The following is a 16,431-nucleotide window of genomic DNA, read 5'->3' on the forward strand; positions in this document are numbered from 1 at the left end:
ACATGATGGACATGACGATGACAGCAAAAACGTGTCGAGAATGTCCATATAATTGCTATCGCTATAAAAAGAAAATGGCTTTTGCCTTCAAGTTGTTGTAGGCAAATGGATAAGGTATCCTGTGTGTGTGTTTCTTTTTTTTTGCCACTGCTCTTTAGAGAGCACTAGGCGGCGTTCGGTATACAATCTGAATGCCCTATCCATATACAGCTGAAAATGGAGAACAAAGTTTGTTTACTCATGCCCCCCTTTCTGTTGAACGCACTTCGCAAGCTCGATTGAAGCGGATCTAAGAAAACAATAATGGAACTGCTGCAAGAATGCTCTTACTCTAGCATAGAGAAGCCTCAGAGAAAGAAAACAAAAATGCATCAGAGATGGTTGGTTTTGTGTTACTAGATAACTCATGTCATGTTATGCCCAGCAATATAATCAATCAGGAAGAAAAACAACCTATCTTTCTTTTTGGAGTCGTCTTACAGGAATACATGTGAGACAGTGCAAGTCTTTAGCATTGAGGCATTGTTATACTTTGCAGTATTTGTCTACCGTGCCTGCCGGCAATCACATAAATGTATTTAGAATGTTATTTCATGAATTACAATTTTATTGATCCAGTATTCTGTTTACTTTCTAGTGTTAAGTGCATGTCCCTGCTTGTGTGCAGCTAATAACAGCTGAAGTTTTTATCATTTTTTTTCCAAAGAAAGTTTATTTGTATCAGTTGAACATATAGGGACTGTGGGTCGTAGCAATTGGCAAGCCCTGGAAACGTTCATTGCCCTTCTTGAGTTTCTCACGGAGCTTTGTTCTTGTTTGAATAGGCAGCGCGCTTGAGTCTCATTCCAATTCTCACGTGGCTGGAAGAAGAGACTTTTGGGGAACTAATGACTTTTTTTTTTTTTCTCCTTTATTTCAGGCTGCAAAGAAAGTGGAGAAGGTGAAAGCCAAGTACGACTTTGATGGGAGCGTGAGTCACATTCAGAATTTTCGGTGCATTGCACCAAACTGCTTGTATTGACTAAGATGGGAAGCACGTTCCAAAGTGGCTATGCTGTGCGCTCCCGCGATGGCCACTGGGCCTAGTCACGAGAGTTTGGGTAAATGTCATACGCCGAGGCCTCCTGCAAGTGTGGCTTGGCGTAGTGGGCACCGCTGTTTGGTTTATCGTATGGAACCAGAGCTAGTGTAAAGGTAAACATGCCTGTCGAGGATATGAAGCACCCAGGCAGGCTACAGACCGGTGATTCCCAAGGCGGAAGAGAAAACACGAGCTTACCGTGCGCTGCCCTAGGAGGGAGCCTGTCTGACACGCACTTGACTCAGTCTCGCCAGCTCTCGAAGCCCAAGACATACCAAGACCACGCGGCTTCACGAGAGCACTGGACGTGGCAAGGGGAGCGGAGTACGGTGAAAATACCCGCAAAATGGTCGCCTCAGATCCCCACAGAGTCTATGAGCCCCCGTCAAGATCTGGGAGGACTGAACGCTGGGCGATCTGATAATCCATAACTACAAAAACTTAAGAGACAAAAAAACACAGAAGGCACAAGTGCAGGCTAGCAGCTGAAAGCCTATTGAAGAAGACACATATATAAATAGCAAGAAATGACAAAAGGTTAGAGGTTGACAGTTTCAGTGGTGCGAAACCTGCGCCAATTGCACCAACCTGCGCCAACTGGAAATTACTGTACCCTGCTGCTGCAAAAAGGTCTTCTTTCTCTAACTTGTGCCATTGCTGCACAACAAGATGGTTGTGAACCTGGAAGTAATCTCGAGCGAAATTAGGAGATGGCCGTCGTATTGTACATTTGGAAAGCTGCATTCGCATACAATGTGCTGCTGCTACAGCACGTAATCGGCCGATCAATTATTCCTACTTGCGCCCGATCGCGGGGGTGCCTTTTCTTGTAGCCATTGCCAAATACCGAAGGCAATGGGGAGACTACCAAAAAGCGTGCCATTATGACATCGTCGATAAAAAAAAAATTGGCCCCATATCTGCATGTTTCACTGCAAATGTCGTCCGAAGACTATAGTCTTGAGTCTGGAGAGTGAACAAAACATTTATTCGATGTTCTACGCGAGAAAATCGGTGAATTGTATTCTGTAGGCGCTGTGTTAAAGTACCTCTATCCGTGCAGCGAAGACAAAAGAGCGCATCAGGTTCATGGATTTCTGTTGAGACACACGCGCTTTCTGGCAGATATCTTTGATAACGAAGGAAGGCGTGCGTGCTTGTCTCGGAGGCGATAAGGTGTAGAACGCAAAGCGACGGGCAGGTGCCATCATCGTGTCGCTTTAGGAAAACGTTAGAAACACAGGCTCTTTAGGTGTGAAGCTCTTTAACTCTTTCGGTACCACGCCTATTTAAATTGATCACCGGTCATCGACGCTTTTGGATCGTTGATTTTGCCATGTTAAATTTGTTTTTCGTGCACCCAGCACTTTCTAGTAGTTCGTTCAGGCACACAACTCTCAGGATCGATTCGAATTTGTCCGTTTCGGCAACATAGTGATTTTTGACAGACCTTCCTGCTAACCAATGTGCGTGTATTGTTCGAAAAAGGCACTAGGCTGGCGAACTTGACAGAAGTGCATGCTCCTCGTGATTATGGTACAGTAACATTGAAGTTCTGTAATGAAAAGAACCTTTGCAAGCCGAATATCGTTCTAAAGTGTCAGTTTCGCAGTTGGACAATGTTAAACAGTAATAACTGCCCTAATAATATGCCAGATAGCTAATATAGAGCTGTTCCTAGAAGACAGGGAAAATTTGTTCTACAAAAAATATTTGCGAAGGTCTGCTGCGTGTCCAAAGTGTCGAAGTGGCCCTCTATGACAGTTTAGTCTAGCAACTTTAGTTTTGCTTGCATTGTTATATCAAACACAGGGTTACTTCTAGTGTCACTAGTAGATCCTATGGCGCCGTCACTTGCTCATAGGTGCGCACCAGTGCTGCAAAACCCATGCGCTCATCAAAAATCTCTTGTTACCTCACCTGAATTGAGTGAGGACGAGCTTAGAGTTCGAAGATGACAGCTCCTCAGCTTCAAGTTTTGTGGCGACGATGTTTTGCGTTAGCCTCAGACATCTGTAGCCGTTCATGGATTTCTGTTGTATACATGCTCAAGTTGTCTTCTCCGCCACAACTGCGTATAGCTTCTTACCTTGGTGCACAATCTTATAGCTACTCTGGCTACGTGCGTGGTCCACACTTCGCCGTGTGCTGGTGCTGGCTGCGGAGCTTCTCGTAACTACAAGGAGGCTCCCGGAGCACATCTTGGCCCTGACTTCGGAGCAGTGCGAAACCTTTTAGAACTGCACGCGATATTATCCTTTTTTTAATACGATATGTGCAAAAACGAAAAAAATGCTTGGATGCACATATGGGAATGCCACCTTATACGGAGTGAGGTGGCTCACGGAAAGATGTGACGCTAAATGAAATAGAGCTCATTGGACACTTCATTTATACAGGAATTATTCACACCATGGGTATCCATCTATACTGGAACACCTGGAGGCTCTTTATCCCAAGACAACAAAATTTACTGAGAAAAGAGTATGAGTACACTTGTGTCTCAGGAAAACTTTGCAATGCCTCACCGCATGGCACGAGCAACGGAGCAGCACCTCGATTCTGATTTTTTTTGTCTGTGTGAAGAGGAACATTTTGTACAAAATTCATTATTTTTTACTGTCCCGGGCTCGTTTATCCACAAATTGTATATTCTGAATTTTCTTTGTTCTGAATATTTTTTCATATATAGTGCTTTTTATTGCACTGTTTATCATCTGGTAACTCAAAATTTCACAGTTTTCGCATTTTTATTCATTCAAAAATGTTTTTGTTGCTCTAGAACATATATTTTTTGGAAAGAGCATTTTAATGTGCAAAGTTTGGTGTGCTGCGATAAGTGCTGAAGTACTTTTAAAACCGGCAAAAACGATTTTCATGAGACATATGAAAAACTACCATCTTCGGGCGGTAACAAAAGAGTTAAGCCGTGGGTCGTGCATCCATGATGTATGTATGTAGTAGTAGTGCGTCGTAGTAGTTTGTAGCCACCTCCACGGCTGGACTAGAGGAGCGGCACGCGTGCACTCATACAAATTGAGGAGGAAAGCCACCCTCATTAATCATAAATAAAAAGATGAATGTTTCTGATGAAATAACCTACGGAGATGAGTATCAGTGACTTAATCTCTAATAAAATTCGCCTTGAATTTGATGCCTAATGAAAAAACTAGTAACTGAAAGACTCACTTTCAGCACAATATCTGACCAGAAAAGGTAGCCTCGTTAAACTCACTGAGCTTAACCTCGTTGGTTTTAGCAAGGTTTAGCGCAGGTTGGGCTGCAGTGCTGTGAACTAGACACGAAGCACAGACCGTAAGAGAGTGCGCGCGTCTCGCCGTGCCACCTCTTGTTCAATTCTTGGAATGTCCACTGGATGGCGGTACTTCTAATATATGATGAACAGATGCGAGATGGTTGTACTTAAGTGTGTTTACTACATGAACGGCCCGATGGACAGACGCACGGACAGCTGGATGGATAGGCAGACAAATGCACAGACGGATGCATGAATGGACGGATACACGGACAAACAGATGGACAATTAGACAGACGGACGCCCATATGGACAGAAGTACGGACGGACGACCGCACAGATGGACACACGGACGGACGGGAGCGCAAATGGACTGACAGATGCTTCGCACCACTCATCATCATGCACTCCGTGGATATGCTGTGATTTTTTGTGCATAACTGTACATTGTAAGCGCAGCGCAATGAACGCTACGGTCCTTAGAATTACCTATGTATGTCTTCTTTAGTATAAAGGGACACATACAGAACATTGATGTGTTGTTATTGTGCTTCAGATATGCGCAATAATTGCTTGTTAAGGGGAGACGCTCCTCGAAAAAGTTTTTTTTTTATTTCTAGTAGTAGAGACTTGAAAAGTTTGTTATTAGTATAGTTTTTCATGCAGATTTCAAATATGCAATCATTTTTTGTGTAGCTGCTATAATTATTGAGTTATGCCATAAACAATAGCAAAAAGTTACATTTTTGCGGGCACTCTTTTATGTACTAAACTTTCAGTAAAAGCACTGTGTCTGATCTTATTTGACTCTTGGTAGATTGAAAAGTGCAAATATCTATATAGATATGTCACAGAAATATTGGAACCAAGAAAAAAAATTGTATTGAATGACTTATTATTTTCAATCTCCCTTGAAACAATAAGCTAATATTTTCACAACTAATGCTGGTAGGCATTGCAATTTAGAGTAGATATTTGCATTCTGCATGTGTTGAAGAATATGTGTGCCAAGTTTCGTTACTATACAATGAATATAAGTTTCTAAAAGGCTGCCCGGAAAACGTGAAACTGTCAGAAAAAATGAAAATGAGAAAAACAAGTTTGAAAGTTCGCAAAGTTGGCATTTATTATGAAATCATTGTTTTTGCATCAAATTGGGGCACAATGAAAAGTACCTTGCCTTGAATGCACTGCAAGTGTCTAGAAGTCCCCTGCACCATAGCTTGGTCCTTCACGGCTCTTGCGGTCAGTGTCCTCAACACGAGCTCTCTTCGCTGTGTTGCGACGGTGTGCCCTCGCTTATGCAGTTTGCTTCAGGTTCATCTTCCTGATGCGCATGACGTCACAGTGGTCACCATGTGTGGCCAGATCTTGTGAGGGGAGAATTCCAATGCCTTCGAGCACTTCTTCAAAGCCCCTGTGGCCTTTGTTGTACCAGAGTACAGCAAGAGCGGTGGCTGTCTCCACAGTTGTTCTGGAGGCGAACTTTGTTTTTGGACATTGCAGCCATATCTTGCTGTTCAGCGATTCGGCTGCATTCTGTGTCTTGCCATGAAGGCACCGAATAAGGAGTTTCTCCTCTGTAAGGCGCTTGTAGATAGGCATAATTGCCAATCCGTGAGCCTTCGTCAACAGTGGGGTGTGGCGTGGTGCAGGCTCCCCCAGTGCTTCCGCACGCTTGTGCTTGCATCACGAATTTGGTCCCGCGGGGCAAAAGTTGTGGCTACTGGCACCATCACTGGAGCAGCAATGAAAATACGATGCCCATATGGCAGTGTACATATTTCGGACACTGTCCTTGTTGCTCGTGATGGCGATCTTGTAATATGTTTGTAGTTTTATTATTGTCGCATCTTTCAGTTTTTCGCCTCGTGGCAGTGGCGTTGCCAATTTCCGTAGGGCAGTTCCCAAGCGCTTTGCAACGTGGTTCGTGCACTCTTCTTTGTCAATGAGGGTGTCACAGTATACATTTGCCTCGCAGACTGCAGTGTAGGCCTTGCTGTCACCATCACTTAGGAAGCTGGTGAATCGCAGTGGAGTTTCATAAGACAAGGTCCTCTGCCATATATTGACAGCTGCCGCAGGTTCCATTGCATGGGATCAGTCAGTGTTTTTTTGGCAAACTGGAAGATGAAAAGCTCGCCATATCTCCTTCATCCTCCCCAAGGTCCCTGTGTATACTGCAAGCATGGCAGTAGTTCGAAAGAACTTCAAAATCGAGGCAGAGCCCCATGTCCAGGGACACGACTGTGCTCACTCCATTGTGGCTTTTATGACCTCTTTTCTGCCAGGTGCCATCAAACATGACTGGCACATCTCTGCCACCGACTGCGTCCTTCGTGATGTTTCGTGCCTGGTGCAAGTTTTTGCTCACTGCCGTCATCGCCGCACCATGGAGCTTCTTGCAAATGCCGTTGAATGTCTTGTGATGCATCGGGCTCGGAAGACCGAGAATCGCACAAAATCGTGAAAGTTGGTCGTGGCCTGCGCCTGTAGCGCGTGCTGCCAGAACTGCCTTCACGTTTACAGCAAAGCTGTCACGCGAGCTGCCGCTGTCAAAACGAGCGCTCGTTCCTTGGTCCCCGGCCGAAGCAGTACGTCTCGACGTGTGTGTGAACGAAAGTGCAGATTCAGGGCAATCAGAATTTTGACAGCACAGTTCGAGGAATGCCGAAAGTTCTTTGCGCTTTCCAGCTGCCTCTCGCACGCCGAGCTTCCGTTCGCGGCAGGTTGGGCATTGCGCACCCGCCACAAGTGCCGTCAGCGCATCGATTTCGCAAAGCAGCATGTTCGCAGTAGCAGCATCTACCGGTCTACGTTCACTCTCGAAGAATCCAATCTTCCTTTGGGATGCACTGACGAATTCCACGGCAGCGGCTATTTCACAACCACTGTTGCAGGGTTCGGTGACGGTGTTAGGCCTATCCGAAGTCGGAGCGTCGGGGCGTTGGTCGGGGGCGACATCGTCGTTCGCTGTCGCTTTGCGAAGCGTCCGACGCCGTTTCCCTCGATACTTGTGGCGAGTTCTGAACTTTCGATTATCTGAACTGCACTTCTTCGGGCTTGCCATGACGCAAAAATGCAGAGAAACGCAGAAAAACTCGATCGCGACGTCCGAGGCTTCGCTTTTTTGCCGGAGAGATAGGAGGGGGAGGAGCGTGGAGCGCACCGCCGTCCAATGGCGGCCTCGCGCTGTGTGCCGCGATATTCAAAATGCGTGACGTACGCGTTGTTTTTCTTGTTTTTTGTTTATTCTGCGTGAAGGCACGAGACTGGCTACTAGTGGATTATGAAGGATACGGCCTTCGCAGCATGCGTGCACGATTGCAAATGGCGGCCAACGCGTCGTTTTCGTGACAGGACGACGCGAACTTCGCCGTTTTTCGTGACTTTCGCGCATTTCTCGCGTCACCGCTGCCCACTTGGAAGCATTTTTTGATAATTTCTCGTGCGAATTTCAGCTTGATATTTTCAGAAGTAATAGATTATAGTCCAAGGATGCCAATACAGCCGGAAAAAAAAAGCGAAAATTTTCCGGAAAACCGCGACTTTTTGACCCGCGTCTCCCCTTAATTCACAATCGCATAAGTATGAACGCTGAAGCTTGAGGAATATAGGTGGACGTTGTGGATGGTGTTAGATTTTGGCCATTTGGGGTATTGTTTCGGCACACAGTCAAATGTACAGACAGACAGACAGACAGACAGACAGACCAAAATGTTTGCATCTAAGTACCCTTTTATCGTCTTTGAAAAATCTATATGGGAGAAAAATTCATGTGGGCAGCGCAGCGCCGTATTAAGCTCACCGCACGCTTTTAATAGCCGGTGACTACTGGAGCCTGCAGGGGCGCCATTCGCTGCCGCCTCAATCGTTGTACGGGACCGTGTACAGCGTTTTTTTCACAAAGCAGCTCGCTGTTGTGAAATGGAGCGTTGTAGATTGCAGGCATCGAGACAGCAAGCATACTGCACGCTTTTATAAGACGACCACCCAACGGGCTTCCGTCTGCTGCCAGGACTGCTAGGTTATCGCTTTCAGAAAGCTCACATCACTGTGTTAACGCAATAGCCTTCTTGCTGCATCTATGCGTCGTCTGAATTGCGGAGTGGGCGCAAGAGGCTGGCACGGTGTGTACGCCAAGTAGGCGAAGCTCTGCGCACAACTAGCCAGTACACAATCGGCTCCTCTGCGATGGTACCGTGTCTCAAAAAAGCTGTCTGTTTTCGCTAAGTAGAAGATCGCTGCACACATTTATCGTCAACAGCCGCTTGAGTCCGTTTTGTTGCTGTGCCAGTCGCTGCGTCAGCTGCGTATCCCGCGCTCCGCAGTAGTTTCGAAATGCTCCTTGATGTCGCCGCCTCGTGCCATCAAACGGTCGAGCGAGATAGCGTGGGAGTGCCAGTCATTTCTGAAAATTGGCCAAGAGAAAGAAATGGCTTTGTGGTGGGCACTTTAGGCAATATTTGCTATGGCATTGTATTTATTCTATCGTCAGCCGCGATGGCGCTCGCAAAGATTTGGTACTTGGTGATTAATGCATACTACGTCTAGTGTGCAGTTAGCTGTGTTCTCGGTGCGTATGTACATATGAACGAGGTTTTACTGTAACAAGCTTTGAATGTGTACGGGGGGGGAGAGGGGGTGCATAGGCGTGTACAAGGCTTCTCTTCAAGGAGGGAAAGGGGGACGAAGGTTCGTTGCAGCACCTCCCTCTCACCCCCACCCCCCTCTGCCTTCCGTGGGCACACCTATGGGAGTTAGTGTGCGTGTGAGCTGTGAGGACTTCATGCCGCAGCCAGCTAGTTTGTGCAGTATCCTTTACTGTTTTCTGCTTCGGTATAGGACCCTGCTTTTGTTCATTTTTTGTGCTTATTTTGTGGTCTTGCTGCTTCTGTATTAATGATTATGTAAACTGAAAGAACATTAGACGATATTAAAGCTAAATTTTCTTCCTCTGTGTGTATCACGAGAAAGCCCGTGTGGCTTTAAACACAGAGGTAGCTGCTTCGCAAGCAGATTTTGCCTGCTCCAATGACTGCTCCAAAATGCTGGAAGGCATTCCCACCACTGCAGTTGTATAATATATCTCTAGTTGGGGCAATGGAATCGAAGGCCTCGCAACGCATGTGTAGGCATACTTGTGGATATAGAAAGCCTAGACAGCAAAAAGCTTAGACAGTAAAACTTGTGGATATAAAAAGCTCAGACAGTAAACTGAGGGCCTTCGTTTGGGGTAAATGTTCGTCGTCCGGCGCGAAATCACAAAGGAGACCGCTTCCTCAGATTATACTGGTGCAGTGTTTGATTGTGGTTCACCGCCCCGGGGGTGCCCCGTTGCTGGCGTGAAGTGCCGCTAGGTGCTGGCACGAGCTTGTCAGACCGTGATACAAAGGGTTTCAGGTCTGCAACATGGGCATGGCTGAATTTTCCTGAATGGGCACCTTTCCGCAAGTACGGGAGTAGAGTCCAAGCTTCCTGCACTCAGTACGGACCAAGCCACTTATGCGCGAGCGAGGTTAAGAACCCCTTACTTGCATCGCTAAGAGCGTGGTTACGCTTCAGAACACGATTGCCCATTTCAAAAGCTAGGTCGTGATGCTTGCGGTCATATTGCACCTTGTTTTGCAGAAAGTTCGACAAAGCCTGTCTCGAAGTGTCGACATGTAAGCAGAGCAGTCTTCTCGTGTCTTCTCGTTCACGAGCTTGCATTGAATGACGCTGGTCACCTGATTTGCCAACTCCTTTCCAAAATTTGAGAAGGCGGGCGAGAAACCAGTTGAGCGACTCTCGGGTGTTCGAATAGCGAGCGCGAGCTCACTCAAATGGTCTGCCCAGTCCCTTTGACTTTCGGCAAAGGCCGCCAACATCGGTTTGAGCGCACGATTGACTCGCTCCATCAAATTGGACTGGGGATAGTAGGGTGAAGTGGTGCAGTGATCAATTCCGAGGGCACGGCACATGGGACCAAACACCTAGGCGGTGAAATACAAAGCATTGTCCGTGGGGAGCTTTTCCGGGAAGACGCACCAACAAAACACTTCATGAAGCTTCTGAAGCACCGCTCGCGTTGTAACCTACCGAGGAGGAAACAATTCCACCCACTTCAAAAAGTGATCGACTGCCATGATGAGGTGAATGAACCCCTGCTTACATCTGGGAAACGGCCCATTAGATTGCAGGTGACTACTTGCCACTGATGCTCACTGAAAATCAGTTTCATCAGACAGGATGGTTGGCCACCCCTTGATTTAACCATTTCACAGACGCGACAAGAACGGCAATACTGAGAAATGTCACGCTTCATGCTGGGTCGGGTCACAATGCGACTCAGTTTTGCGAAAACTTTGGAGCCACTCAGATTTTCGGCCATGGGTTCGTCGTGAGAGGATCGCAACAGTGTGGTTCTCAGACTTTCGGGCATAACCACCTTAAACGAATGGATGGACTCGTTGTTGGTGGCTATACACTTCAGCAGGAGGCCGTCATGGTCCAACCAATATAAATCTGCCGGGGACTCAACAACACGCGCTGGTTCCAGCCCCTCTTCGCACCCACTGCAAGACAAGCAGCATGACAGCGCTCCGGCGCTCCGAGACTGTCGCACATTCCGCGACAAACCAGTCACTTTGCTGAGCCTTCAGGAGTTCTTCCCTACTGAAAGCAATTCCCATTCTTCCTAAGGGGGAGAGTCTGGTACCGCGTCCACTCAGGATCGCAGCAATCGCCGCTTGTGTTGGAGTCACGGGTTCGCTCTCGGCATCACGGCCTTCGGAAAGCTCTCCTGCTCGGCCGCTTTGCGGTGCGCCCGTTACCTGGAAAGCAGCCAAAGTTTGTGCGCATAGGGACTCGCCCTTTTCGCCGAACGGCGGCGAAGCCACTGTTTCGCATCCGACGCTTGCATGTGCAAAGGCACCACATAAGGCTGTCGTACCGGGATCAAGGTTCTCGGCAGACAATGGGACACAAGATGGTGCTCCCACAGATGGTGCTTGCACAAGATGGTGCTCTCACCACATTGGTGCTCCCCTTTCGATACTGCACTGCAAAGTTACAATTCTGTATGAGGAGGGCCCAATGCGCCAGCCTGCCGGCAGGCTCACGGAGCCACATCAGCCAGCTGAGCGCACCGTGATCCATTTTCACCATGAACTTCGTCCCATCAAGGTAGACGTCAAACTTCTGCAGTGCAAACATGATGGCAAGGCACTCATTTTCAGTCACGAAATAATTTTTCTCTACCAAGACCAAGGAGCGGCTGGCGAAGGCCAACTGCTGCTACAGGCCATCGTATTTCTGTAGGAGAACGGCTTCCTAAACCCAGATAGCTCGCATCAGTCTGTATAACGAACGGTCTGGTCAGGTCGGGGAGATTGAGCTGCGCTGTTTCTGTAATGGCATTAGACAGTCGGCAAAACGCCTCCTGCTGCTCAGGTCCCCATTGCCACTCAGCAGACTTACCCAAGACAGATGCTTGGGCTAGTTGGTGATTGGGATCAACATATTTGTTCTGCGCAAGACTACGAGTAGTTACGACGTAACTACAGAAAAAAAAGACAAGGACAGAAAGAACCCCTACTTTAACTAAAATTTTGTTTAGCGAGAATGCTGGAAATATATACTTGTGACAGAACACCACTGCGCAATCTCGCAACCACAATAGATTCACACAGTATTCGCACAATAGATTGTGAATTTGCACTGAGGTGTGGTGTTGAAACCACATATTGAGATGATGATTGTCTTGCTGTGGCGCAATAGGTTGCGTGATTGTGCTGTGATGTTCTGTTACGAGTATATATTTCCGCCGTTTTCGCTTATAAAATTTCAGTTGCAGTCGGCACTCTTTCTTTTCTTGTCTCTTCTTCTGTAGTTACGTCCTTGCGCTGTGCAAATATGTTGTTTACCCAAGAGCTTGCTCAAGGGCATCTGCAGTCGGGCACGGGACGGAATGAAAGAACGGTAAAAGTTAAGCATTCCCAAAAAGCGGCGAAGGCCACGCACGTCCTTGGCACAGTGTAAGAATAAGTTAGATGCTGACACTTGCCGCTTCGCGCAGGGAGAGGGCACGGGCAGATTGTGTTCGTCGATGACCTTGAGCGACGAGTAGTTGCCGTCGCGCGAGTTGAGGTGACGCTACTGTATGACATGCCAGGTATTCGTGCGGCACTCATTCTTAAAGGGACTGTCTACCATCCTTCATTGCTCTCCTGTTTTGTGTCACAGTAGGAAGCGTACCATGTGAAATGTCTAACCTTGCAGCGGTTTTTCTGGAAAGTGCATAAAAATTTTTTAAACAGAATTTTTTTGTCCGCGTTATGCCTCTTTTCATCGATGGGATTAATAAACACAACACTGGCCAATGCCGATAAAAGTAGAAAACTCAAACCGAGTGTGGTTTTCGCAGCCTTCATCAAGTTTCATTATTAATAAGACAAATATCTAAGTGGTTTTAGCCACACACACTTTTGTGTTGTTCTCATGAGTGGCAGCGGACGCCGTGGTCGGGTTTCTCCACCATTTGCAGGCAGGCATGCAGGCAAGCGAACACACTGCTGGCAGCGCCACCAGGCACCTACTTGAGCACATGAAGGAAAAAAAAACCAAAACTTGGTCTCTGGCGTAACCTAAAGCTGCCCCAAGTGCATAAAATACAATTTAAGGTAAACAAGTTTGTTTTTAAGCAAAATAAGTTTACTTGTGAGGATTTATCGTCCTCCCAATAGATTGTCAAGATTGACCACATTTGCGATCGGGTGACGCTAGTGGTCACTTTTTATCGACTTTCAACATCAAGTAAAAATTATAATTCCTTGTTTCTGGCCTGAAAGCATGCTCGTTTGCCGCCGATGTGATTAACCATCTTTTCATTTGAGCCACAATCAGAAAAATTTTTCCGAGCGGTTGACAGTCCCTTTAAATACGTGCGCCAAAGAGCATTTTCCTCGAAGCTTTGGGTACATGGGATTCTGTGATTTAGAAACGCGTCGCCCTGTGTCTGTGAGCCCTGTCAGTGCATTTGTTCAGCTGATTTGCACTTTGTGATTCTGTGCAAATAGACCTCGGCGCTGCATATGACTGCAAGTACGCATCAGAGGCCTTGTCGCGGCTGCACCTAGAAATGGGCTAGTGGTGTTTTGTCCCAAATTGCAAGTCGGCGTATCGGATTTGTGTAGCGCGTGTGTCTCTTTTCAAAGCTCCACCTGAACCAGAGTGCTTGGAAAAGGGGCGACGGGCGATTCTGAAAGCTGATGGAGCCTTGGGGCAGCCTACTGATCATATGTGCGTGAAGCATTTCCCAAAAAAAGGGATCTTTGCCACATATGCCGAATACAAGGGAAACATCCTGTTGCAGACACCAAAGAAATCTACGCTCCCTTCAGATGCTGAACTAGCCATCTTACTGAGCTGTCCAAAATACCAGATCGTGCAGAAAAAAACAAAAAAACAGGAAAACTCTGCAAAAATGGCTGGCTCTACTGCCAACTTCTTGGAAGCGATGGGGACCAAAAGGTTCAAAACTGCATCTGAAGTACCTGAGACGACCGCTGAAATAATACAAAATTTATTGCGCGTAGAGACAGTTTTTCCACAGCATGGTGATGATGAAATTTGCTAAGACACGTTGCCGGGCTAATTGGTTGGGGTTCTTAATTTATAAGGGTATAGCGCACCACAACAAAAACACAAAAACAGACGCGCGCGCGCGCGCGCACACACACACACACACACGCACGCACGCACGCACGCACGCACACACACACACACACACACACACACACACACACACACACACACACACACAGTGCTAAGTTGCATCTATTGTTTTATTTTCGATCACACATGCTATTTATACAGTATTAGTAGACCGATAAAACCTGGAAAATATCATGTTAAGATACAGCACGCCTCATGCATGCTTCATCATCGATTGTGACAATCTGCACTCGCCAACGTCAAAGTGAAGATTCTAGATACTTCTTTTCTTTAGCTGACAAAGCTATCGAAGCCACACTCACACATTTATCTTTCATTTTGTCAATTTCAAAGGCTTCAGTGATTTCACTTGTAGTTCTGTCACGAGCCCTGAAGAGAATACGGGTGTTTTGAAACACAGGGACACAACCACGCCTCTGACATTGAAAGGCCAAATGACCAGATATAGCCTTTTCTACATTGTACATGTGTTCTCCAAGTCTTTCGTTGACGCACCTTCCAGATTGGCCAATGTACACGCAATCACAAGTCAAAGGAGTGCCATAGACAACAACACGACAACAATTAACAAATTTTTCCCGGTGCTTGATCTTAGACTTCCGTTTCCCGCAGCTGTCAGCGTTAACCTTTTTGCACATTCCTTGCAACCATTCGGGAGCAGAAAACACCACATCCGCAAAAGCCTTTCTCGCTATCCTTCGTAAGTTATGCAAAATGGCACACATATAAGGTACTACTGCAACCTTGTCCACCTTAGTGGCGGCTGCCTGGTATCTGACGCTTGCCCTTCCTGTCCTGCTTATATTTTCTGCGACGGCAGTTAACACGCATGGGATAACCATAATCCGATAAACTTTTAGCTTGAGCCCACAAGCTTGCATCAAGCTTGTGGTGGCACGACTTCACCAGTGAATTTTGAAAACTTGAATTTATCACCGCACGCTTTACCAATATTGAGTGAGCGGACGTGAACGGAAGATTCAGGGCACTTGAAAGAAAATTTACTCGCACTGCTACCGGCTGATAAAGACGGTGGTTTTGCGGTTATGGGTTAATCGTTGTATCGAGCGAAAGCGTCAGAGGCCATTGATTCTGTATTTAATACTCATAATAATATATCGTTAGAAAAAGTACAAACTGCCGCGAAAAATCTATGCAAAAGCTTTAATCTTGAAGCCCTGGTTAGATCGATCGAGGAGACTTGAAAAGTGGATTTTGATATATTTTTTACGGCGAAAACGCATAAAGTTGACTGCCCTCTCAGAGTGATTATCTCTGAGAACGAATCCTGGCAAAAGTGCATTGCGGTCTTTCTACAAACAAGTTTAAAGTTGATATCTGTTGACGGCCCATTCTTGGTGAAAAAGTCGGAACAAGTGTTAGATTTTTTCGCAGGCAAAGAAAACAAGAATCTTCGAGGATTTTCAACCTATGTTAAAGATCTTTAAAGATCTTTATTACACCCTCCCTCAGGCTGAGTTGATGACGTGCGTATCGGAAGGTATCAACAGAGTAGGAGCGGTTCAGTTTCAGAGTACTGCCGTGTGTCGAGTGAACAGTTTTTAGAGCTCCTTTACTTTTATCTTAACTCGACCTGTGCGACATGTAATGGGAACGCTGTGAAACAAAAGAACGGGATATGTATAGGTTCCTGCATAGCCCCATACTTGAGCGACCCGTTTTTAGAAAAACGTAATAAGGTCCTTGACGAAAGTCTGAAGTACACTGATGTGATTGCTGTTTATAGATTTGTAGACGACTATCTGATCGCTGCCAATAATGATCATAACAATTTTGACGCGGTTGTGACAGAAACTCTAACCATGTTTTTGACAGTGTAATCTTCTCTGGTGCTGACGCATGAAGTACCAAATGACGATTTCACAAGATTCCTTGACCTTGGGCTGTATTTTTCGCCAGCAGCAGTATGCTGGAGGTATGAACCGTGAGGAAATAAACCGGTTCTTCTGTTCAGCTCTGCTCATCCAGAATTGGTAAAGCGCCAGAATTGGTAAAGCGTGCAGGGATAAATTCCTGTTTTCAAAATTCACTAGTAAAGTCGTGCCACCACAAGCTTGATGCAAGCTTGTGGGCTCAAGCTAAACGTTTATCAGATTCTGGTTGTCCCATGCGCCTGTTAACCGCCGTCCCAGAAAATATAAGCAGAAAAGGAAGGTCAAATGTCAGTACCAGGCAGCCAAGGTTGCTGTAGTGCCCTACATGCATGCCATCTCACAGAACTTGCGAAGTATAGCGAGAAAGGCTGGTGTGGATGTGGTGTTTTCTGCTTCCAAATGGTTGCAAAGAATGTGCAAAAATGTTAACGCAGACAGCTGCGGAAAAGAGGAGTGTAAGAACAAGCACCGAAAAAAATTTG

At 46.4% G+C, this 16,431-nt stretch overlaps 1 protein-coding gene across 3 annotated transcripts in view; it reads left to right on the forward strand.

Moving 5' to 3' along the window:
• Crk (Crk proto-oncogene, adaptor protein) overlaps positions 1-16,431 on the forward strand; it is a 229,105-nt gene that overhangs the window by 117,406 nt on the left and 95,268 nt on the right. For 2 of the 3 annotated variants that reach the window (XM_075882870.1, XM_037432281.2), the window contains exon 4: positions 920-970. The exons of the other annotated variant lie outside the window; for it this stretch is intronic. In XM_075882870.1, coding sequence (XP_075738985.1) covers positions 920-970 — 51 coding nt within the window. The remainder of the gene's footprint in view (positions 1-919; positions 971-16,431) is intronic. 3 annotated transcript variants of the gene reach the window in all.

This window comes from Rhipicephalus microplus, unplaced genomic scaffold (genome assembly GCF_043290135.1).
Source record: "Rhipicephalus microplus isolate Deutch F79 unplaced genomic scaffold, USDA_Rmic scaffold_14, whole genome shotgun sequence".
NCBI lineage: Eukaryota > Metazoa > Arthropoda > Arachnida > Ixodida > Ixodidae > Rhipicephalus > Rhipicephalus microplus.